The sequence below is a fragment of the Petromyzon marinus genome, chromosome 35 (assembly GCF_048934315.1).
Source record: "Petromyzon marinus isolate PM22_M1 ecotype Great Lakes invasive population chromosome 35, UKy_Petmar_22M1.pri1.0, whole genome shotgun sequence".
In the NCBI taxonomy this organism is placed as follows: domain Eukaryota; kingdom Metazoa; phylum Chordata; class Hyperoartia; order Petromyzontiformes; family Petromyzontidae; genus Petromyzon; species Petromyzon marinus.
In genome coordinates this window covers 13100198-13126137 of record NC_133701.1, presented here as the reverse complement: position 1 = coordinate 13126137, position 25940 = coordinate 13100198, and the positions used below count along the sequence as shown (strand labels likewise).

General features: G+C 53.7%; 1 protein-coding gene across 4 annotated transcripts in view; it reads left to right on the top strand.

The window, feature by feature from the left end:
* The first annotated feature begins 566 nt into the window (after window positions 1-566).
* Window positions 567-25940, top strand: part of LOC116948972 (uncharacterized) — a 131879-nt gene continuing 106505 nt past the window's right edge. For 2 of the 4 annotated variants that reach the window (XM_076071941.1, XM_076071940.1), the window contains exon 1: window positions 1368-1536. Coding sequence is in view for 2 of the 4 variants with exons in the window: in XM_076071938.1 (XP_075928053.1) it covers window positions 1219-1283 (65 nt within the window). In the remaining 2 variants the exon portion in view is untranslated. Of the gene's footprint in view, window positions 1284-1367; window positions 1537-25940 lie in introns of those variants that run through there. The other 2 variants (XM_076071938.1, XM_076071939.1) reach the window with 2 other exon arrangements.

Below are 25940 nucleotides of genomic sequence, written 5' to 3'. Positions count from 1 at the left end.
TTTCCTTTACACATCTCATCAGCCACACCGCCCTGTGGGAGTGCATAATTTCAGTAAGCGACCTGAATTAGGACCCATATCTAACCCTTGTCTATGAACATCTATCGGCAATTCAAGCACGCCTGACTGCTGATCACTGATCAGACATTGAATGTATACGCCGGTCCAGAGTTTTGCTTGCATTGAACCAATGTTCCTAAAATAAATATGCATTATTGTGACATCACAGGATGGCGACGGCGTGGGGATGAATTAATCCAGCAGTGGATACATGGATAATAATGATCTGATATGGCCATAGGGCTACATCCAACATCCTCCTGTAAATAAACACGGTCAAGGGACAACAGCACACCAGGAACCCGAGACCCCGGCGCCGCACAACGCCAAGACCCCAAGAGTCCAAAACCCCGAGACCCTGGGGGCCTAAAACCCTAAGATCCTCCAGCGGTACCTGCAAGCACACGTCCGGTGTGAACTCACCGTCCGCTACCACGTGAGACCAATAACCCAGCCCCGACTATAGCCAGCAGAGAGCGCTGCTGCCTCTGGGAACAAGCCGTCTCCCTGCTCCACCATCCCTCCATCTCTGCTCCACCCTCCCTGCTTCATCATCCCTGCTCCACCCTCCATCCCAGCTACACCCTCCATCTCTGATCCACCTTCCCTGCTCCACCCTCCATCTCTGCTCCACCCACCATCTCTGCTCCACCCACCATCTCTGCTCCACCCTCTCCGATCCTCCCTCAATCTCTGCTCAATTCTAGCTGATCCACCCTTCATCTCTGCTCCATCCCACCTGCTCCACCCTCATTACTCCACCCTCCATATCTGCTCTATCCCAATTCCATCTCTGCTCCATCGTCCACTGCTCAATCTTCCCATCTCTACTCAATCTTCCCATCTCTGCTCCACCCTCCCTCCTCCACCCAATCTTCCGTGCTCCACCCTCCCACCTCTGCTCCATCTTCCCTGCTCCACCCTCCATCTCGACTCCATCCTCCCTCCCTTCCTCCCCCTGCCGTCTGTCTCGCCACCCCTGGCCCTTCCCTCCCTCCTCTCCGCGGAGCCGCCCTCTCCTCCCATCTCCCCTCTCTCTCTCTCTCCCCCAGCCTCCTCCTCCTCCTGCCTCCACCACTCCCGCAACTTTGTCGGGCCGCGGGGGGGCCTCTCGGCTCAGTGAGTGACGCCGCGAGGAGTGAGGGAGCCGAGGACGGCATGCGAGGGGGGCACGGCCGCGCGGAGCGGCCCACACAGCGTGGCGGAGGAGGCGGCACGGACAGGTAGCGAGAGAGAGAGACACGAGGGTGGGTGGGGGGCGGCACGAGAGATGCGGGACGAGGGACGCGAGGTGAGGGATGAGGAGGACGCGGGGTGAGGGATGAGGATCGGATGCGCAGAGGGCACGGGATGGTCGTAACCGCGGCGAGCCACAGGGCGGTCTTCCCCCCCCCATCACCGGCTGGGTTCGATCTCCCCATCCGTGCGCGCGTCTCTCGGGGTCGCAGACAAAGAGGCTGCCGTGAGCGCAGTGAGGTGGTGGCGTGTGTCCGCGTGTCTCCCCCCCCCCACCACCGTCTCCCCATATTGCCCCGTTATGTCTCGGCATGGTCGTGTTCATGGCACAATCCCTTTGTGTGGCTGTGCCCGCGTCTCCGCCGCCTGTGTCGATATGCCCAGCAATCTCGGCGCGTCTTTGTCTTCACGTGTCTCGGAATGTTCCCCCCACCCTCACCTCTGTGCGTGCGCCCGTCCCCTTTGTCCCCTGTCTCCACGTGTCTCTGTGTGTGTCTGTCAGTTATTACCCCGTGTCTAGCAACTTGTTTGTCTCTGGCTCGCCCCCCTCTCTCTCTGTGTATGCCCTCAGCGTGTCTCTTTGTCTCTTCGTCTCGCGCGCGTGTGCCCCCCGTGTCTCGGTATTTGTGTCTCCGTCATACCCCCGGTGTCTCGGTACGTGTCTCCGTCTCAGTCATACCCCCGTGTCTCGGTACGTGTGTCTCCGTCTCAGTCATACTCCCCGTGTCTCGGTACGTGTGTCTCCGTCTCAGTCATACTCCCCGTGTCTCGGTACGTGTGTCTCCGTCTCAGTTACACCCCCCGTGTCTCGGTACGTGTGTCTCCGTCTCAGTCATACCCCCCGTGTCTCGGTACGTGTGTCTCCGTCTCAGTCATACCCCCCGTGTCTCGGTACGTGTCTCCGTCTCAGTCATACCCCCGTGTCTCGGTACGTGTGTCTCCGTCTCAGTCATACCCCCGTGTCTCGGTACGTGTGTCTCAGTCATACCCCCCGTGTCTCGGTACGTGTGTCTCCGTCTCAGTCATACCTCCGGTGTCTCGGTACGTGTGTCTCCGTCTCAGTCATACCCCCCGTGTCTCGGTACGTGTTTCCGTCTCAGTCATACCCCCCGTGGATCGCGACTTGTCCCGTGTCTTTGTTTCAATGCGTCTCCCCCCTCCTGTATCTCGGTCCGTGCGTCTCCGTGAGTCCCAGTCATACTCCTCTGTATCTGGCGACCTGTCTCCGTGAGTCTCAGTCATACTCTGTATCTGGCGACCTGTCTCCGTGAGTCTCAGTCATACTCCTCTGTATCTGGCGACTTGTCTCCGTGAGTCCCAGTCATACTCCTCTGTATCTGGCGACCTGTCTCCGTGAGTCTCAGTCATACTCCTCTGTATCTGGCGACTTGTCTCCGTGTCTCCGTGAGTCCCAGTCATACTCCTCTGTATCTGGCGACTTGTCTCCGTGAGTCTCAGTCATACTCTGTATCTGGCGACCTGTCTCCGTGAGTCCCAGTCATACTCCTCTGTATCTGGCGACCTGTCTCCGTGAGTCTCAGTTACACCCCCCCGCCCCCGTTTCTCGCGACTTGTTTATCTCGTGTCCCCACGTGTGTCTCGACGTGTCCCCGCGGTGTGTCTCGGTATGTGGCTTTGTCCTTCGCGTAAACATTGACTGCGCCTTCGTGAGGTGGTGGTGGGGGGGTACGAGGTGGGGCAGTAGGGGGCACGAAGGGGTTGACAAGGGGGGGGGGGCTTGAGGGGGATGCAGGAGCATGCGAGAGACTGTGGGGATGAAGGCGAGGAGGAGGGGGGTCTCCCGTATTGTCGATACGCGTGAATGTTTAGGAATGTGCGTGGCAGCCTGGCTTGGATTGGCGATGATGGTGATGTGTGGGTTTTTTTTGTGTTGCTCTATTTGTGGATTGTTATTTTTACGTTTTGTAAACACAGTTGCTGAGCACAGCGCAGTACCCCAACATGAAAAAGGACGGTCAAAGTTGTAATAGATAAAGAGTTGACACGGTTCATGAATTGATTAAGGGTGTCTGGGATTGAGAGGTAATGTGATGGGATGTGACGGGATGTGATTGGACGTGGTGGTAATGTGAAGGGGAAGTGCTGCTGACGTGATGGGGATGTGATAAGGATGTGATGGGGATGTTTTGGCACGTGAGTGGATGTGACAGGGGACGTGATGGGGATGTGACAGGGATGTGATGGGGCATGATGGGATGTGACAGGGATGTGATGGGGCATAATGGGATGTGACAGGGATGTGATGGGGCATGATGGGATGTGACAAGGATGTGACAGAGTTGTGATGGGGCATGATGGGATATGACAGAGATGTGATGGGGCATGATGGGATGTGACAGGGATGTGATGGGGCATGATGGGATGTGACAAGGATGTGACAGGATTGTGATGGGGCATGATGGGATGTGACAAGGATGTGATGGAGATGTGATGGGGATGATAGAGGGTTGATGGGGCATGATGGGATGTGACAGGGATGACACAGGGTTGTGATGGGGCATGATGGGATGTGATGGGGCATGATGGGATGTGATGGAGCATTATGGGATGTGATAGGGATGTGATGGGGCATGATGGGATGTGACAAGGATGATACAGCGTTTTGATGGGGCATGATGGGATGTGACAGTGATGATACAGGGTTGTGATGGGGCATGATGGGATGTGACAAGGATGTGATGGAGATGTGATGGGGATGATACAGGGTTGATGGGGCATGATGGGATGTGACAGGGATGACACAGGGTTGTGATGGGGCATGATGGGATGTGATGGGGCAAGATGGGATGTGATAGGGATGTGATGGGGCATGATGGGATGTGACAAGGATGATACAGCGTTTTGATGGGGCATGATGGGATGTGACAGTGATGATACAGGGTTGTGATGGGGCATGATGGGATGTGATGGGGATGTTTTGGCACGTTGGTGCATGTGACAGCGGACGTGATTGGGATGCGGCTTGATGGGATGTGACAGGGGACGTGATGAGGTTGTGATGGTACGTGACAGAGATATGAGGGGATGCGATGCGGATGAAGGGGTCTTAAATGTAGTGCAGCAGTGGAGTGTGGTGGAGTGTGGTGGATTGTTGTGGAGTGTGGTGCTATTGTGAGCTTCATTTTCGTGTTCACGAAAGCCTCGAGTTTTTTTTCCCAGGAGGGTCCTGCCAAGTTGTCCAAGTAGGGGGCGATGTTGCCGCTTTGTGTAATCCCAATTGGGCCATTTACAGGTAACGTTTCAGCGTCGTGATATTTCGCACCAATACCGGTTGCGTTGTGTGTTGAGCTGTGGGAGGAAACGGGAGAAGTTGGATCACACCAATGCAGACCAGGAGGAGAACATACAAACTCCACACACACTCAAAAGACAAAGGTCCCTCGTCTTGCATTTCATAGGCCGTTGTGGCAAGTGCTGTGAGCGAGTAAGCACCTGTCAAGGGAGTGGGTGGCCAAATCCACGTCTGGCCGCCTTTGTCTTTCCGGCAGTGATGTTTACACACCGCGCCAGGTACTCATCTGAGACCGAGTCGACCCAGGCGAGGGCCCAGGACGTAGTTGAGACAGTTGCCACCGATGTTAGCCATGAGCAGGAATCGAAATTGGGTCGCTGAGTTCCGTAGGAGCGCTGCCACCGGCTCTCCCGTTCACTCGCACACAATTCACGCGCAGAATGGAGCCCCGAGGGTTGAACAGAAACCCGGGCGGGCGGCCCTCTTCGTTCCCGTTGCAAGTCGTGAGTGTTCACACTGTTAGTGTTCACACTGTTAGTGTTCACACTACGAGTGTTCACACTGCTAGTGTTCACACTGCGAGTGTTCACACTGTTAGTGTTCACACTGCGAGTGTTCACACTGAGTGTTCACACTGCGAGTCGTGAGTGTTCACACTGTTAGTGTTCACACTGTGAGTGTGCCCGCTGCAAGTCGTGAGTGTTCACGCTGTGAGTGTTCACGCTGTGAGTGTTCACACTGCGAGTGTTCACACTGCGAGTGTTCACACTGCGAGTGTTCACACTGCGAGTGTTCACACTGCGAGTGTTCACACTGCGAGTGTTCACACTGCGAGTCGTGAGTGTTCACACTGTGAGTGTTCCCACTGTGAGTGTTCACACTGTGAGTCGCGAGTGTTCACACTGCGAGTCGCGAGTGTTCACACTGCGAGTCGCGAGTGTTCACACTGCGAGTCGCGAGTGTTCACGCTGCGAGTGTTCACGCTGCGAGTCGTGAGTGTTCACGCTGCGTTGCCTCCCACCACCATCATCGCCGCCTTTGCCGCGCCGCCAAGAGCAGTGACGGATAACCCCGACGCCGCCGCCGCCTCAGCCCCCGTGCCACACGACGCTCGCTCCGCGAGCCTCGTGCCTGACTGGCAGCAGCAGCAGCAGCAAAACGCGTCCGGCTTGGCGAGGGCGAGAACATCGCAGCGCAGATCCCTGAGCGATCCGTTCACAGCGACAACAAAACACGTGGCCTAAAAAGCAGGCAGGGGCTGCGGTTTCGCACTTAAAATTCGTGTTTTGCGAACTCGCAGAAAGTGCCATCTCGCTGAGCACTTTGCCCCTGCTGCGTGCCGTCTGGGTTGTTGCACACACTGTACACACACACATGTGTGTGTACAGTGTGTGTACAGTGCGTGTGTGTACAGTGTGCGGATGGAGCTCTGCCCAGCCTCGGTGTGGAATGGTCCAGCGCGCATGTAACAAGCCGGAGCGAGGGGTCGCCGTGTTCCATTCCATCTCCCGGCGTCGCGGCAGTTTAAATAATGAAGGCAAATTCATAGCTCTTTGGATAAAGTCACGTTGAAGGGAAACAATGAAATAATTATATATAACAATACAAATTCTCACGACGTTTCGACCATAACACAAACGGTCATCATCAGGTGTGAAAACCAACATTTCAAATGTTTCTTGCCGTTGGGTTTTCACACCTGATGATGACCGTTTGTGTTATGGTCGAAACGTCGTGAGAATTTTATTGTTTTATATATATTTTATTGTTTCCCTTCAACGTGACTTTACCGAAAGGGCTAAGAATATGAATTACTGCAGTCACGAAAGCTTTAAACAAAAAAAATGAAGGCAAAGTTTCTCAAATCTCTCCCCACCTCCCCATTCACGGTGTGGTGGGTAAAGTGTGGGGATGCCAGCCTCTTCCAACACGTCTGGTGAACGCGGAAGAATATTCCGAGGTGGGAGCAATTGCAGGGCTGAACCGTTATCCACCTCCGCGTGCTTTTTCGTTTTCCTTCTGTTTTGCCTGATCTGTTCAAACGCTCCTGGGTCGATAGCCGCTGGATTTTGAGTGGTGTTCGTCTTATATGCGGATTTTTTTTAAATGTATTTAATTGTTTCTGAGCACAGTGCCCCAAAGGCACAAAATGTCAAGCGGCCAGTAACAGCACCCTTATCGAAGTTGTAACAGATGAGAGTGTTAACACATTTCTCGAATGGAGTAAGATTATTATTATTATTGCAAGAGCTTGGGAAATAGACGATTGGAGGGAATCCCGAAGTGTGAGCAGCGCAAGGGAGGAGCAGAAAGAGAAGCAGTGTGGTGAGTGGGTGGGTGAGTAGGTGAGAGGGTGATGGAGTGGGTGAGCGAGTGCGTTGTTGTGACCTGCAGTGTGGTGAGTGGGTGAGTATGTGAGAGGGTGATTGAGTGGGTGAGTAGGTGAGAGGGTGATTGGGTGAGTAGGTGAGAGGGTGATGGAGTAAGTGAGTGGGTGAGTACGTGAGAGGGTGATGGAGTGAGTGAGTGGATCAGTGCGTTGTTGTGATCTGCAGTGGAGTGAGTGGGTGAGTATGTGAGAGGGTGATTGAGTGGGTGAGTAGGTGAGAGGGTGATTGGGTGAATAGGTGAGAGGGTGATGGAGTAAGTGAGTGGGTAAGTACGTGAGAGGGTGATGGAGTGAGTGGATCAGTGCGTTGTTGTGATCTGCAGTGGAGTGAGTGGGTGAGTAGGTGAGAGGTTGATTGAGTGAGTGGGTGAGTAGGTGAGAGGGTGATTGAGTGAGTGGGTGATTAGGTGAGAGGGTGATTGAGTGAGCAGAGTGCGTTATTGTGATCTGCTGTGTGGTGAGTGAGACGAAGCAAGTGTCTGTTAGACAGAATCCTCGACATGGGTGGAGGATTCGAAGAGTGAACTTCACGGGAACAGCAAATCAATCGTAGCGATAGAGTGACAGGGAGGTGACTGACCACCGGTGAGTGAGCGGGCGGCTGGGTGACTGGAGTTGATCCGTGAGTGTTGTTGGATCATCAATCACCCTGTTGGCGGCACCAGGATCGCTGGGGAAACTGTTGTTGAGCTGCCTCACGGAACCCCTCGCCCTTGCGATGGAGAGTTTCTTTTAATGGAAATATTTTACCTGGAAAATCTCACGAGATGGAACATTTTGTTTGCAAGAGGAGACGGCCTCTCCATGGCAGAGCGAGCGCGGCTCGTAATTGAAATGTTTGCGATTTCACATCCTGACCGGAGGTTAACTCAACCCGTTTTCCAACCTGGGTCGATAAAATGAGTGCCCACTTCTGTGGAGGAGTCAACAGCGGTTGTCCTATGGATATACGGTACTCGCCCCCCCCCCCCGCCATAATAATGCAATATTTCCACCACTGGCTCTGCAGGGCTTTGACACAGGAGACGGGTGGCAATGTGCCTCAACGCTCACTTACAACTATTATTAACTATGTTGTATTATTAACTATTGTATTATTAACTATGTTGTATTATTAACTGTGTTGTATTTTACCACGTAAGGCCCACTGTGCTATACAGCTCTTTTTCAGAAGCGACCTGGCGACAAATGATAGCTCAATGAAGTGGCTTATCATATGGAAATTTATAGCAGCCAAATACTCTAAACACACTTTTCAAAATGTGGAGGGAAATACCGGAGGACCGGGAGAAAAATCCACGCGATCACGGGGTAAAGAGAGAAACATGCAAACTCCAAACAAACAGGTGTCAGCGTCGGGATGAAACCCACGACGCCCTGTATACCAGGAGAGGTCGTTAATATCTCGCCACCGTGAGCAGGAAGTCACTCTTGACTTGTTGATGACTTGATGGAGACACTTGAGTGGCACGTAAACAAGCATTCACAAGGTACACACGCACGTAGTTTGCAGCGTTGTCATTGCCGCTTTGGGGAGGATGCGTTACGGTTGCTCGCGACGTTATTTTGTGGTGGAGCCGTAAGCGGTAACATGGCTAAGGCAGCGGTGTTTATGAGGCCACTCTTGCGTCGGGCACGTGGCAGCAATTACAGTGAAGTCAGCGACTTCCCCACCCCCTCCCTCCCTCTCTGTTGCAGCGGTTGAACACAAGCAACTTTCATGTTATGAAAGAAAATAGCCAGATGTTTATTACCGGCAGCGCTTGAAATAGTTGAGCTCTAGGAAGTTTTGTTTAACCAGGTGAGAACGCGAGAGGCCAGGATGGAAGTCTAATTCGCAAGGGTGACCTGGGTCACCAAAATGACAAAAAGAATAACATAGAAATTTAGAGCAAAACAACCGGAATAGAAATTATAGCAAAGACATCCTGATAGAAATAAGAGCAACACAAAAATAAATCAGAGCAAAACCAACGAAATAGGAATTAGAGGAATTGAAAGCCAGACGTTTGTTGGAGCTTGTCATTATACTTGGGCCAGACGCTGCTTTTCATCAGCCATATATTTACGACGCTTTTGTGGTTACTCTTTGCAGAACGATTGCAGAGACTATTTAACCATGGATCATAACACAAAATCATCATTAGCGTCATGGTGGAGAATGTAAATAACAAAATAACTAAACAGACAGGACGCCTCGTTCCGGATCTTCCCTCCAAATAACAACACAAGTATTTTTCTACACATTCCATTGGTCACACGACCTGGGAGCATAACATTTAAGCATCATCGGTTCAACACAAGAGAAACTCTGGACCGGTTTTGACATATAGAGTCTCATCATAAGAGTCAGGCTTGTGTGAATCAATGCTGGTGAACTGCTGGATGATTATATTGCTATTACTTTCCGTTCGATAGGTATTTCGAGTGTGTGTTTAACTTCTGTAGCACCATACATAGCCAACCGTGCTAATCGGAGGTGTGAGCTACGTAATTTTAGACATTACATGAGGTCGTCATGGACCTTAAGAGTCGTAGAGACTGCAAAGAAGGTGCATCTCATGGAGCCTTGGAGCCCCCTAACTGCAAAGAACATCAATCCACATACTCGCGTGACCTGAAATTCAGCATTTGGATCACGCAGGGTTATTCAGGTAAACATGGAGAGGCTACTTGTGGCCAGCATCTCACCGCCTTGGCAGTCTGCGGTCATTCCGCATTGTGATGTGAAGGCCAAGAAAAGGGGGCCCACTTGCCAAAACTTCACAATGCCCACCGTGTACCCCGCAGGATCTCAGTTCGACTGCCATGCAGCTGTCAGAGTTTCTGTGATAACTTCATTTGCAGTTGCGTTTGATTCATTTTTCCGTGTCTGCTTCCATACTAGTGCAATAATCACCCCCTGAATACATTCATGTTGTTTATGTAGTTTAAGTTTTACTCACGTACAAACAGATTTTTCAAAGTTATTTGTCCAACCCAACTTTAATTACGGGGCATTTAAAAAATATATTATTTATGTTTGTACACTGTGTTCGATTTCTTCTGTAACACAGTTGATTTTACTCTGAATTCTATTTGAAGTCTATTTTCTAATTTTAAACTTGACCGTGTAGAGTTATTTTTGGATAATAGTTTTTTATATTCATGTTTTGTTGTTCTTGCATTAACCAGGTTTCTTTGGTGTAACCAGGGGCCTGAGTACAGAAGAAATTGCGTATATAAACTAAAAACTATTTTTAAATTAAACTTTTTTTATTTTACCGGGTAAGGCCCACTCAGCTAGATAGCTCTTTTTCAGAAGTGACCTGGCCACAAATGATAGCTCAACGAAGTGGTTTATCAAGTGGAAACATAGCAGCCAAATACGCATGTTCCTTTCTATGGAGGGGGAAAAAAACGAGATAAAAATCCACGTGACCACGGGGAGAACGTGCAAACTCCAGATATACAGAAGGCGTCAGGTTCGGGATCGAACCCACGACCCTCTTAACGTTCTAGGCGAGCTAGTCAACACCTCGCCACCATGGCGTCCCACATATATAACAGGAAGCAATCGCCTTGCGCTACGAAGATTCGTAGCGAGAGAAACGACGTTCGCAGCAGCCCTTTTTTCAGACACGGACGGTCACGTCAGTGGTCGTTATGGTTGACACCCCCCCCCCCCACACGGCTGCCAGCCAATAGGCTACAACGGGGATTTTGGCGCAAATTTTTAACAGACGCTGCTCCACGTTGCCTCCTCTTCCTCGGTGGGGGAGGGAGCGAACGTCGCGCCCGATGAGGTGGACGCTGCCCTCGTTTACGACGCGAGGGCGGTTGTCCACCTCGATGAAAGGAAGCCGGATTGTAGTGGCGGCGGACGCGCCAGCAGTGGCTGTGACGTGGGAAATGAGCGCGCGTGGCCGAGGTGAGCACGTGGCAACCATGTGAATGTTGAATGTAATGTTAACGTTTTAATATTTTATTGTATCGTTATAAATAACGTTAACTATATTATAAAGGTTATCTAAGTTGTTATTGTAGAGTGCGATGTTAATGTTATACATTTATTGCATCGTTAGAAATAATGTTGACGACAACCACTCAACCACAACCCTCCACCATAAGATGCACTCAAGCAACCACAACCATTACACCATCTAAACGCCAATCATACATCACAAAAAGCGCGCCAACACAACCACAAAGAACCACTCAGCCACAACGATAGCCCACAACAACCAGTTTCAACCACAACCATTACACCATTCAAACCACAATCATACATCACAGGAAGTACAACACCATCACAACTGCACACGCAAACAACACAACCGCAGAATAACGAACGGCAATCGTGGAGACATCTCCTTCCACCGGGTAGACGTGATAGACGTGCGGCCGCTTGCTCATCGTACGTTCGTTCTCGCGGAAATGTCCGCGGTCCCCGTTGTAAACGCCGTGGGGAATTAGGGAATGCGAAAGATCGTGGCCTACGCAGCTCTTTTTTTATCGCGTGAAGCCGGTGCTCGGGCCCCATGTCCCCATCGAAAATGATCATTTATTGCCCAACGGGGTTTTAACTGTCCGAAAAAATATAACCTAAAGATATATGTCGTTGTTTTTTTTTTATTCTCTGGTTTATGTTCGATTGGTTTTTCTTCTGATTTCTGTTTGCCTCATTGCCGTACTTTATTGTAATGATTTTTTTGTATCATTGGTGACCCAGGTCACGTTAGCAAATGAGTCTGATCCTCGCCCCTTGAGTTCTCACCTGCTTAAACAAATTCAACTAAACGGATTAAACTGTGAATTAGCTGTTTCTGAACAATCCTGCCATAGTTTTGACATGAGCTTGCTTTATGCACGAAAGACAAATATTCGTTACGTTTGTAAAGAGACAGATATGGGAAGGAGGCGTCTTGTCTGACACGTGATTATTTTATCACTGGCTTCAACGAGATTGCAAGGCAGGCTTGGCAGCCAGGCCTGGCGAGGGGAGACACGTGGATGATGTGTTCGGGGAATGGAGGAGGATGGCACCAGGCGGCCAATCGCATGCAGCGCTTGGTTGAGGCAGGGAGCGAGGGTTGGGGTGAGACTGGCTCTGCTCTCTGTGTGTGGTGGAGGGAGCGAGGGTTGGGTTGAGAGTGACTCTGCTCGCTGTGTTGGAGGGAGCGGGGGTTGGGTTGAGAGTGACTCTGCCCTCTGTGTGTTGGAGGGAGCGAGGGTTGGGTTGAGAGTGGCTCTGCTCTCTGTGTGTGGTGGAGGGAGCGAGGGTTGGGTTGAGAGTGACTCTGCTCTCTGTGTGTGGTGGAGGGAGCGAGGGTTGGGTTGAGAGTGACTCTGCTCTCTGTGTGGTGGAGGAGCGAGGGTTGGGTTGAGAGTGGCTCTGCTCTCTGTGTGTGTTGGAGGGAGCGAGGGTTGGGTTGAGAGTGACTCTGCTCTCTGTGTGTGGTGGAGGGAGCGAGGGTTGGGTTGAGAGTGACTCTGCCCTCTGTGTGTAGTGGAGGAGCGAGGGTTGGGTTGAGAGTGACTCTGCTCTCTGTGTGTGGTGGAGGAGCGAGGGTTGGGTTGAGAGTGACTGCTCTCTGTGTGTGGTGGAGGAGCGAGGGTTGGGTTGAGAGTGACTGCTCTCTGTGTGGTGGAGGGAGCGAGGGTTGGGTTGAGAGTGACTCTGCTCTCTGTGTGGTGGAGGAGCGAGGGTTGGGTTGAGAGTGACTGCCCTCTGTGTGGGGTGGAGGAGCGAGGGTTGGGTTGAGAGTGACTCTGCTCTCTGTGTGTGGTGGAGGGAGCGAGGGTTGGGTTGAGAGTGGCTCTGCTCTTTGTGTGTGGTGGAGGGAGTGAGGGTTGGGTTGAGGGTGACTCTGCTCTTGCTCTCTGTGTGTGGTAGAGGGAGCGAGGGTTGGGTTGAGAGTGACTCTGCTCTCTGTGTGTGGTGGAGGGAGCGAGGGTTGGGTTGAGAGTGACTGCTCTCTGTGTGTGGTGGAGGAGCGAGGGTTGGGTTGAGAGTGACTCTGCTCTCTGTGTGTGGTGGAGGAGCGAGGGTTGGGTTGAGAGTGACTCTGCTCTTTGTGTGTGGTGGAGGGAGTGAGGGTTGGGTTGAGAGTGACTCTGCTCTCTGTGTGTGGTGGAGGGAGCGAGGGTTGGGTTGAGAGTGACTCTGCTCTCTGTGTGTTGGAGGGAGCGAGGGTTGGGTTGAGAGTGGCTCTGCTCTTTGTGTGTGGTGGAGGAGCGAGGGTTGGGTTGAGAGTGGCTCTGCTCTGTGTGGTGTGGAGGAGCGAGGGTTGGGTTGAGAGTGACTCTGCTCTCTGTGTGGTGGAGGAGCGAGGGTTGGGTTGAGAGTGACTGCTCTCTGTGTGTGGTGGAGGAGCGAGAGTTGGGTTGAGAGTGACTCTGCCCTTTGTGTGTGGTGGACGAGCGAGGGTTGGGTTGAGAGTGACTCTGCTCTCTGTGTGTGTTGGAGGGAGCGAGGGTTGGGTTGAGAGTGGCTCTGCTCTTTGTGTGTGGTGGAGGGAGTGAGGGTTGGGTTGAGGGTGACTCTGCTCTCTGTGTGTGGTAGAGGGAGCGAGGGTTGGGTTGAGAGTGACTCTGCTCTCTGTGGTAGAGGGAGCGAGGGTTGGGTTGAGAGTGGCTCTGCTCGCCTATGGCGTCTCAGGCAGCGCAGTCACCACGTGCTCCGTTATGCCCCCTGGGTAACCCTGCCAATTAAAGTGGCTGTCTCTCATCGCATGCACACACCTTCTGCGGCTAAACATAAGAATTGCTGAATATCGGTTGTTAATTAAAATATTTCACATGGAGAATCCTCTGAGGCGGAGCATCTCATTTTGCAATGGTGCCCAGGGTGTCAATTGGCACACGTACAGCAAACACGGAACGGCACGTATATCCTTGCATACACTCACAGATGCACACATATACACTCACACACATAATAACCACCGTTCGCCACTAAGTAGCAATGCCAGACCAGGTGCACCTTTGTGGTCACATGAAGTGTCAGAAGGTTCGCTGGCAGGAGGTCACGGGACTGACCCATGTGCAGTGAGTTGACTGAGATGCCTCGTAGATGCACCACCTGTGCTCCCCTCTGTGCCAATTTGCTGTGTTTAGTCGTCCGGCACTCCTTATGTTCTGAGCGTTACTCCTTTGCCCTCCGCGGTTGTTGGAGGATGACCGTTAAACAATGTAGGGGCCAGAGAACATCCCTGTCTCACTCCAAGGTGAGCAGAAATGGTTCCGACTTCCAGCCACGCAGCTTTACCCAGACCTGCCCACCATCATGAATGATTGTGAGCAGAAGGTCATACTCGGAAAACATGAAGAATAACCCAGAGCCCTGGTCCCTTGAATGTATCATATGCCTTGTCCAGATCAATAAAGCAGAGATGCATGGTCCTGCTGAAATTCCATGCATCTCAGTGTAGTCGAGAGACAGAGAATATGGCGTCAGTGCAGGACTGCCCCGATCTGAAACCACATTGGGGATCTGCAATCCTCTCCCCAGCGTGCCTGGCAAGGCGCCATTGAATAATCTTTTCCCGGAGCTTACCCGGCTTCACACAGAGGAGGGATATGTCTACGTAGTTGTTGCAATTAGTGCGGTCCCCCTTATTAAAAATAGGGACCATTAGGGCATCTTTCCAATCCTGCACAACCTGTCCTGTGGACCAGACGGTGGTAATGATGTCATATAGGGCAGCCTGTACACAAACCCCACCCTCAGAAAATTCACTTCAAAGGTCATCTCTGCCTCGTCCTTTAGCTGGTCTCAGACTCTAGATCGCCCTTCACACTTCCTCATTAAATAACACATCAGCCAGTCAATCACAGAGGGTGACTTCTTCCGCCAAACATTGAGGCACTGCAGCCCCCGCAGGATCAAGCCTACCTTGCCCTATGGTGTTATCTAAACTGAGAGGGTTTCTATTCCCCAAAGACCTCGCACGAATGCTCAGAAAATCTGCAAACCTCTTTCTGGGGGTCAGAGATTGGATCCCCATTTGTTCCCTAAAGGATGGTAATTGGTGTGGCTCTGCAAGTTACGTTATTGATGGAATTAATGAGTGATTTGTGATACCAAGATGCTGAGGCAGTTTCCATCTCCTCAGCAACCCGCAACCACCAATCCTTGCAGTGCCATACGGCTCTCCAAACCTCTGAGAGAAGGCTGTGGTAAGCCTCCTCATTCTCAGAGTGGGATATTGTAGATGGTGGGAGTGGGCCAGCCGCTTTCTCTCAGGTAGCCGGAACACCTCCTCCATCAGCCAGGGTCTCTGAGGACGTACCAGATGCAGCCATTGCAACTATGAGCCACAGTCCTGAACCTCACCCATTTCGGACATGTGCCCGCCCACACTCGCTGTGCCACCACTATGTAGCAAGCGGATGTTCTTTCTTGGACCCAATGTGCATTTATGATGTGTGGATGCACCGATGCAGGAACCGCGTGTTGGTGCTTAGTATCCCATGGGATTCTCAGAAGTTTAGCAGCCTCCTACCATTGTCATTGAGCTAATCTGGCCCATGTCTTCCAATCACTCCAGCCCTGTTACCTGTATCATGACTCACTCAAGTCACTAAACAAGATGACTATCGCGAGGGGCGAATTTAGGCCGCACCAGTAACAGGAGGTCATAGAAGACAGCTGACTCAGCCTTGCCGGCATCTTTCCACTGATATTCACTTTCGGTGGGGGTATAAGCCACCACCACCATTCCTCACCTCCTGTTGATAGCTGGTCGAGTCCACAACAGCCTGAGACCTGGAGCTTCCCAAACCTCGTCTTCACCTCGTCTTCACTTCGCCTTCACCCCGTCTTCACCGCGTCTTCACCCCGTCTTCACCTCGTCTTAAACCCGTCTTCACCCCGTCTTCACCGCGTCTTCACCTCGTCTTCACCCCGTCTTCACCCCGTCTTCACCTCGTCGTCACCGCGTCTTCACCCCGTCTTCACCCCGTCTTCACCCCGTCTTCACCTCGTCTTCACCCCGTCTTCACCCCGTCTTCACCTCGTATTCACCCCGTCTACACCCCGTCTTCACCTCGTCTTCACCGCGTCTTCACCTCGTCTTCACCCCGTCTTCACCCCGTCTTCACCCCGTCTTCACCTCGTCCACCGGACCTCCTGTATTCCACCGGACCTCCTATATTCCACCGGACCTACAGTATTCCACCGGGCCTCCTGTATTCCACCGGGCCTCCTGTATTCCACCGGACCTCCTGTATTCCACCGGACCTCCTGTATTCCACAGAGCTCCAAGCCGCATCGGACCAGCTCCCGACAGATGATTGGCAGCCTGTCCGTTCAGAAATTGCACATTGCCAACCGCAGTGGTTTCCCCCTGCTTCTAGAGAAACCCCGAGGGGGTGGATTGGAGAGGGGGGGGGTACCGTCTTCTGGCTCTGTCAAACGGGGTTTGGCTAGAAAATGTCATTGTCTGCCTGTCCCTCCGGGGTCTTGGGCATAAGCTTGGTTTGGGGATTTCGCTATGGTTATTGGTATGGTAATTATAGCGGAGAGGTTACCAGCCCCTCACACGCAATTGCACTCACTCACCTACGCACGCATGCACGCATACATATATACTAATTCACCCACACATACAAAAACAAAGATCCCCGTATAACCTTAACAGACTGTTGGGGCAAGTGCTGTTAGCGGGCACCTATGAAGGCTATAACGGCACACGAAGTGGTGGGCGGCTTAACACCACGTGCCCGAGCGTCACGGCGCCTTTGTCTCCCCAGTGATGATGTTTTACACACCAGACCAGGTACTCATTTGAGGCTGAATCGACCTAAGGGAGGCCCAGGACCGATTCAGATAATCGTCACTGGTGTTGGCCGTGAGCGGGAATCAAACTCGGGTCACTGGGTTCGTAATGCAGCCCACTAACCACTACACTACCGCTCTCCACGCATGCATACATATATACAGACATAAACTCATTCATACACACACATACACTTACACACGCATAGCAAACATGCAATGACACGTGTACACACATTTTAAATTTACAACTTATACAATGTGCATTGATACGGTGAATGACACGCAGTCACCACATAAACCGATGCATACAGCCAGTGGTGAGATGGTGCACACCGCGTTCCATGTAGCATCTACACTCGTTGCCTCTCTCTCTCCGTGTGCCGCATCCTTTCTCAAACGACGTCGGCGATCGTGGCCGTCTTCCATTTATCTCCGTCTGTTATACCACTTGAGAAATTAGCATCGGATACTCCCAGTCCGTTGCAATCAATTGTTCAAATTTCTTACGGAACGTGATTCTCCGTCTTCCCCCAGCATATTGTTGTACCTATACTTTTCCCAGTCAAAACACTTTATATTCCTAGCTCTTTTGGCAAAGTCACGTAGAAGGGAAACAACAAAACAACAAAATATATATATAAAACAATAAAAAATTCTCACGACGTTACGACCACAACACAAACGGTCGTCATCAGGTGTGTCGGTTTGCATAAATGTATTTATTTTTAAACGGTTTATTTATTTAAAAAAAACCGTCAGCGCCACGCGCAGCGATTTGTCAGTTTATTTAGAAGGACGAGTCCATCTATGTTCTGAAAAGAGGAGGGGGGAGACGAAAAATTTATGCATGCTGTCTGAAAGCCACTGTAAGCGTGAACAATCAATTAAGACCTGAAATGGTTTATCAAATCTTTCCAATGATTGCTACGCCAGAATCCATCTTCTCGGTTGAAATTGTCTCTGTGCTTGTATATGTGGATAGCCTCATGAACGAATCTCTCATGGTAGCCAGATGGCTTATATATATTTTGTTGTTTCCCTTCAACGTGACTTTGCCGAAAGAGCTAAGAATATGAATTACTGCAGTCACGAAAGCTTTAAATCAAAAACTTTATATTCCGTCTAGTTTTTACATGACACGTCCAATAAATCTATAACTCTGCCTTTCTCGAGTTATCGTATTAATTTTATGTTTTGTACTTGGGCTGTAACAATTGCAAACATTGTGCCGAGAGTGTTTTGAATCATTTGAGACTGGCGGTTGTGGTCCCAAGCCGTGACAATTCCTGACAATTCCTGACAGTTCATTAAGATATTCCACTTGTGAGCGGGATGACAACACAGGCACATTCTAAATGAATAAATAACATTATTTCGACTTGTGATGCGCAGTACGGTATTCAATCACCCTCGTAGATGGAGAACAATCGTGGGGGGCATGAGGACGAACTGCAGACCAGTGGGGAGGGAGCCACCCGGTGAGCCGGTGTGCCAACTATTGCCAAAGCTCAACGGTCCTCTACATGTTAAGATGTTTTTTTCCCAATTAATGAGTGCTCACCTGTGCGAGGAAAACGAATCGCCCGGCGAAAGCGGACGTGCGCTCGAGGGAGTAACACGCTATCCTGCACGGATGGAACAGGCGGAGCCCACGTCTTGCTGGACCGCCTTCTCCTGGCGAGCCGGGAAGGGGAGTTTAGCAACATTTTGTGCGTTGAACCATCAGGCCCTCGCTGCCTCCACAGTGCTTGGACTGCAGGCCACGTGCAGCGTAGCTGCCACCGCCCCAGTCCCCAAATCACACGACGATGCGCGCAATTCGGATCCGTGAAAATTAAGAAAGATAGAAGCCCCGAGAGTTCTCTGAAGTGTTTCACGGCACGATGGCATTCAGGTTGCTGGGTCCCGCAAGTTCACAGGCAGTGAGCGGCGTTAGGGTTGGCCGCCCGTCTGGGTTTCACCTGGTACGATCCGGCAATTGGCCACCCGTGTGTCAAGGGGCAGGAATTGATTTGTAACCGAGGTCTGGTCGCGGCACTGTCGTGATCAACTTTATTTGTGGTTTACTTGGGCACCGTGTTGACGGTAGACCGAGCGTTGAGAGAATGCGTCCTGCTTTGGTCTACGGCGGAACAAAGAGAACACGTGGCCACCAGTCGCAGGGCCTCCAATTGTTGCAAAATACCGATGCTTGTGTCGAGTGTGGCCAGTGCAGGCATTCAAGGTGACGGGAGTATGTTTTGCAGCTCTGACTGCATGACAACAAGTCTACGATTATGCATGTGTTAAATTTATCTTATTCATTCAAATATTTCACATGGCTAAACCCTTGGAGCAGTCTTTGTTTTTCAAAGGTGACCAGGGTGTCGATTGACGCAGGTGCATAGAAAACACGTGGTGACATACTGTAAAAATAACCCACACATCACGCATAAACTCGCACATTCACACCACATACTAAAAACAAAGAACCCCCCGTGTATCATTCATTGACTGTTGCAGCGAGTGCTGTTAGCGAGTAGCACCTATTGAAGGCCGGCACTGTGGCACACAAAGGGCTGGGTAGCCGGTATCACGCCCGGCCGCTTTTGTCTCCCTAATGCCGAGGTTTATACACCGCACAAGGTACTCATTTGATGCTGAGTCGACTTAGGGGAGGCGCAGGACCGGTTCATAATCGTTACTGTTGTAGGCCGTGAGCAGGAATCGAACTTGGGTCACCGGGTTCGTAGCGCAGCGCGCTAATCACTACACTATCACTTCACACAAACAACAATGACGGCTATTTGCCACATTGACGATGACGCCACCACGACACTTGTGCCAGGCTATGTGCACTTTAAGGCCACTTGACGTGTCGAAGGCTCGCTGGCAGGTCACGGGACAGACCCAGGTGCTATGGGTTAATTGACTGAGGTGACTGGCAGATGCACCACCTGTGCCCCCTACTGTGCCAACTTGCTGCGTTTTAGCTGTCTGGCGCTCCCCTCATTGTTGTGAGTGGCGCCCTCCGTTGTTGTTGTTGCTGGAGGGCGACTTCCTCCAAATGCCCAGCAGTATCGTCCTTCACGAGCCTCCTCCACAGAGGCCGATCTTGACACCGCTGTTACCAATCATCGGCAAGTCGACTCAGCTCTGCAGCCTTCTATACCACAGCAGTGAATCTCTGTTCTAGCCCATGCCGCGCCCGTTTAAACCCCTCTATCTGGTCAAACTGAAGCTGCTTGGACATGCCGTGCCTGGGCATGCGGGCTACATGACCCAGCCAACGCAGCTTCGCCTGTTGGAGGACCTCACTGCTGGGACTCTGTCGATATCTTGTAAGGATCTCTGAGCTCCTCACACCGTGATCCAATCTGGTTAAATCCAGGATGGATCGTAGGCAGGCCAGCTTGAATGTTTCAAACCGGTGCAGATGTTCCCCCAGAGAGGCCCAGGCTTCACATCCCTACAGAAGGGAGGGTATAACTGTGGCCGAGAAGTCCCAGAGCTTCGCATGGAGTGACGTCTTCCACACAGCGCTCGGTTAACCGGAGCAAGTAATAACCGTAACAACGATCGCCTTTTGCCACGAAGTGGCTGTGACGTCGTCACCGCGGCGCTTGTGCCATGCAAGTGGCGCTTTGAGGCCACGCGAAGTGTCGAAGGCGTGCTGGCAGGAGAGCATGGAACAGACCCAGGTGCCATGGGTTACATGACTGAGGTGACACACATTGTATGTATATTGAACTTCTTTCGCACCGTACGTAGCCATCCGTGCGAACATTAACATGTACATACACATCCACCCACACATAGCAAACACGCAATCAAGATTTGACATGTATAACCTGTACAGTGTGTGCGTTTATAAAATGGGACATCGGCAGCCGGAGATAATTGCACGGAATGCGGGTGACAAGTGACTGTGCAGCTGGGCCTGCTGCTCACGGCTATCCAGTGCAGCAGTCGTGCAGCAGTAGTGCAACAGTCGTGCAGCAGTAGTGCAGTAGTCGTGCAACAGTTGTGCAGCAGTCGTGCAGCAGTTGTACAGCAGTCGTGCAGCTGTTGTGCAGCAGTCGTACAGCAGTCGTGTATCAGTCGTGCAGCAGTTGTGCAGCAGTTGTACAGCAGTCGTGCAGCAGTAGTGCAGCAGTTGTGCAGCAGTTGTACAGCAGTCGTGCAGCAGTAGTGCAGTAGTCGTGCAACAGTAGTGCAGTAGTCGTGCAACAGTCGTACAGCAGTTGTGCATCAGTCGTGCAGCAGTTGTGCATCAGTCGTGCAGCAGTTGTACAGCAGTCATGCAGCAGTCGTGCAGCAGTCGTACAGCAGTGTGCAGCAGTTGTGCATCAGGCTGTCTCATCATCGAGGTACTGCTGCGATCGGCACGGTGGCACGGCAGGGAGCGTTCACGGCGTCCTTCTTGACACGGTGGATTCGCACGGTGAGCACGCTCGCTGTGAGCACCGCGGGTCCAAAGTCTCTAGCGCCCAGCAACAAACGGCATTGTCACATTTGCAACAAGCTCAGAGTGTGACGCATTTCTGGAATTGAGCGACGATGCGGGAAGAAGCGACGAGAGAAGTGTTTGTCGCCCACGGTGTGGTGAGCGAGTGGGTGAACGAGTGAGCTAGGCGAGTTGATGAGTGGTCGAGCGAGTTCATTGGTGAGCGGGTCAAGGGAGCGATTGGCGAATTGAGTGGCTGAGCGTGTGGTTGTTGTTGTTGGTGGTGCGAACTGGTCGTTGAACGCGATATGGATGGCATGGAACGGCCGTTCCATTCCTTGGCTGCCGCTCCGTTGCTACTCCTGACCGGCGAGCACGCAAGCAGTGGATGTCGCTCAGCCGCTCGCTCACCCCGGCCACTCCGTCTCCTCCTCCTCCTGCTCCTGCTCATCCTCGATCGCTGCTCCCGTGGTGACTGCGCCCGTGAACTTCGCTCCTTTCATGACTCCACCCACACCGAGGAGTCGCTCGAGCAGACGACGTCTCGACCACCGCAGGTCACAACAACCCACTAACTCACCCCCCCCCCCGCTCACCCACCCACTAACTCACCCCCCCCTGCTCACCCACCCACTAACTCACCCCTCCCCCGCTCACCCACCCACTAACTCACCCCCCCCCGCTCACCCACCCACTAACTCACCCCCCCCCTGCTCTCCCACCCACTAACTCACCCCCCCCCCGCTCACCCACCCACTAACTCACCCCCCCCCCCTGCTCACCCACCCACTAACTCGCCCCCCCCCCCCCGCTCACCCACCCACTAACTCACCCCCCCCCCCCCCCACTCACTCACCCACCCACTAACTCACCCCCCCCGCTCACCCACTAACTCACCCCCCCCCTGCTCACCCACCCACTAACTCACCCCCCCCCGCTCACCCACCCACTAACTCACCCCCCCCCCGCTCACTCACCAACCCACTAACTCACCCCCCCCCGCTCACCCACCCACTAACTCACCCCCCCCCTCGCTCACCCACCCACTAACTCACCCCCCCCCCCCGCTCACCCATCCACTAACTCACCCCCCCCCCCCGCTCACCCACCCACTAACTCACCCCCCCCCCCCCCCCGCTCACCCACCCACTAACTCACCCCCCCTGCTCACTGCCCCACCCACTAACTCACCCCCCACCCCCCCCGCCCACTAACTCACCCCCCCCCGCTCACCCACCCACTAACTCACCCCCCCCCCGCTCACCCACCCACTAACTCCCCCCCCCCCCTGCTCACCCACCCACTAACTCACCCCCCCCCCCCGCTCACCCACCCACTAACTCACCCCCCCCGCTCACTCACCCACCCACTAACTCACCCCCCCCGCTCACTCACCCACCCACTAACTCACCCCCCCCCCGTTCACCCACCCACTAACTCACCCCCACCCCCGCTCACCCACCCACTAACTTACCCCCCCGCGCTCACTCACCCACCCACTAACTCACCCCCCACCCCACTCACTCACCCACCCACTAACTCACCCCCCCCGCCCACCCACTAACTCACCCCCCCCCACCCACTAACTCACCCCCCCCGCTCACCCACCCACTAACTCACCCCCCCCCCCGCTCACCCACCCACTAACTCACCCCCCCCACTCACTCACCCACCCACTAACTCACCCCCCCCCCCCGCTCACCCACCCACTAACTCACCCCCCCCCCCGCTCACCCACCCACTAACTCACGCCCCCCCGCTCACCCACCCACTAACTCACCCCCCCCGCTCACTCACCCACCCACTAACTCACCCCCCCCCGCTCACCCACCCACTAACTCACCCCCCCCCTCCCCCGCTCACCCACCCACTAACTCACTCCCCCCGCTCACTCACCCACCCACTAACTCACCCCCCCCCCCCGCTCACCCACCCACTAACTCACCCCCCCCCCCCGCTCACCCACCCACTAACTCACCCCCTCCCCACCCCCGCTCACCCACCCACTAACTCACCCCCCCCCGCTCACCCACCCACTAACTCACCCCCCCCGCTCACTCACCCACCCACTAACTCACCCCCCCCCCCCGCTCACCCACCCACTTACTCACCCCCCCCGCTCACTCACCCACCCACTAACTCACCCCCCCACTCACCCACCCACTAACTCACCCCCCCCGCTCACTCACCCACCCACTAACTCACCCCCCCCCCGCTCACTCACCCACCCACTAACTCACCCCCCCCCCCCACTCACCCACTAACTCACCCCCCCCACCACTCACTCACCCACCCACTAACTCACCCCCCCCCCCCCCGCTCACTCACCCAACCACTAACTCACCCCCCCCCCCCCTCACTCACCCACCCACTAACTCACCCCCCCACCACTCACTCACCCCCCCCCCCACTCACTCACCCACCCACTAACTCATCCCCCCCCCCGCTCACTCACCCACCCACTAACTCACCCCCCCCCCCCCCCGCTCACCCACCCACTAACTCACCCCCCCACCCACCCACTAACTCACCCCCCCCCCGCTCACCCATCCACTAACTTCACCCCCCTCCCCGCGCTCACCCACCCACTAACTCACCCACCCACCCACTAACTCACCCCCCTCCCCCGCTCACCCACCCACTAACTCACCCACCCAGTAACTCACCCCCCCCGCTCACCCATCAACTAACTTCACCCCCCCCCCCGCGCTCACCCACCCACTAACTCACCCCCCCACCCACTAACTCACCCCCCCTCCCGCTCACCCACCCACTAACTCACCCACTAACTCACCCCCCCCCCCGCGCTCACTCGCCACACTGCAGGTCACGATCACTCCTCTTTGTGCTTCTTCCCCCGCACTGCTCCCACTTTACAAGTCCCTCCCACCATCGTCATCGTCGTCTCCTCCCGAAGCTCTTTCAACAACAACAGCGACAACAACAATAACAACAACAATGACAACGACCTTGCTCAAATGCAAGAACCGCGTCGACTCGCACCCAATGCAACCTCAATGCAACCTCAATGCGCGCGCCGTTTGTTGCCGCTCGTTTGACGTTTGTCGGGTGCCCTCTGTCCCCCTGCCGCTCGGGCGACGTCATATTCGTTCGCACCCCTCATCCGCGTGTGTCTCGTCGCCCGCTGGTGGACGCTGGACGAGCGACGTGCGGGCGACTCGACCTCGGCGCTATAAACGCCCGGCCAGGTACAGTGCGCGCATCGGCGTTGTCTTAACGCGAGCCATGCGTGCAAGCCGGCAGGAATGCGACGATTCGCTCGCTCGCTCCCTCCCTACCTCTCCCTCCTCGTCCTCCTCCTCCCAGATCCCCCTGCTGCTGCTGCTGCATCTCCCTCGCACCTGTGTCCCGGCACACAGGTGCGAGATGCAGGTGCAGGCGGCGCCGAGCCAGGGCGCGTGTGGGGAGCGCTTAGCGCATCGCCGCTCAAGGGAACCCGGCTAACCCGAGTTCGATTCCCGTTGACGATCAACAACAGTGGCGAACATTTGAACCGGTCCTGGGGGCCTCCTGTATAGGTCACGGGTGCTACTCGCTAACGGCGCTTGCCTACTAGCGGTCTGCCGAGGTGAGAGTCTTCGTATTCGTGGCAAGCAGTGGACACGATACGAACCCGGCTCGTGGTGCTGCATGGGTCCTCCCCTAACCCAGGTCGACTCGGCCCTTATATGATGAACGTCATCGCTGCGGAGACAAAGGCGGCCGGCCGTGGTGCTGCGGGCCGCACCGCCGTGGCTGCCTGCCCCTAACAGCTGCGCTGCGTTTACCTCCACGGGGAGTCTTTGTGTTTGGACCGCAGGGCTCCTGGGAGCTACGGGTCCGCCCGTGGCTGGCTGTTTATATTTGAATCCAGTCGGGAATTGTGTTCGGGAGCGCTGTAGCTGGTGGCCATTTCATCGTCGAAAGTGGGGGGTGTTGGGAGGGGGGGATTGGGGTCGCTGTTTGTCCGCTCACGGAAAGCGCTGCTTTTGAATGTCGGGGCAGCCTGGGCAGATGATGACTGTGCAATGAAGTGTGGCGGGTCACGTTTCAAGTTGATTTCGTTTAAACCAGCTTAGAGCGCAAGTGACGAGGATGACTCTCATCTTTACACAACGGTGACTTTGACCCGAGGAGGGGGATGGGGTCACCGAAATGGCATTGTAGGCAATGGCGTAGAATATTGTCACAGCAATTACGAAAATAGAAATGTGAGTACACGAAAAAAAGCAAATAGAAAATCTGTGGAAAAAACAATTGCATTGGAAAATAAATTTAAAACGGTGTACGAGCATAAATTAAAATGAAATGAAATTAATTTCCTGTAACTTTGATGCGATTAGTTACAGCCCGGTCCTGGGTGGCAGCTGCCACAGTGGTGTAATGGTCAAAGCGGCGCGCTGGACTCGCAAGCCGGGGGCTGGCGGTTCCATTCCATCTCCCGGCGCGGCAGTTGACACAACGGTGGCAATATTCATAAATTCCCACTGCCTCTGTCCATCCGGCAGTGTCAATGGGTACAACCACAGCTAAGTTGGTCGGCAGGTCGCGTGTGGTGGGGTAAAGCGTGGGTATACTCCCATCTCCTCTTAGACGTCTGATCCGTGTGGAAGAGTAGGCCAAACACCACTCTAAAGCTCCCTCCAGTGGAGGCCCCTTTCGCGAACCGTGGCGTGAGTGTGCAATTGCAGGGCTGCGCCTTTACCTTTGTTTTTTTTTGTCTCGGCTGCTCCTGCAAGGTTGTATGATGAAGCGTTCCTCCAGTGCACCGCATACGGCAAGCTACGGGCGGGACGTGGTAGGGGCATAGCGT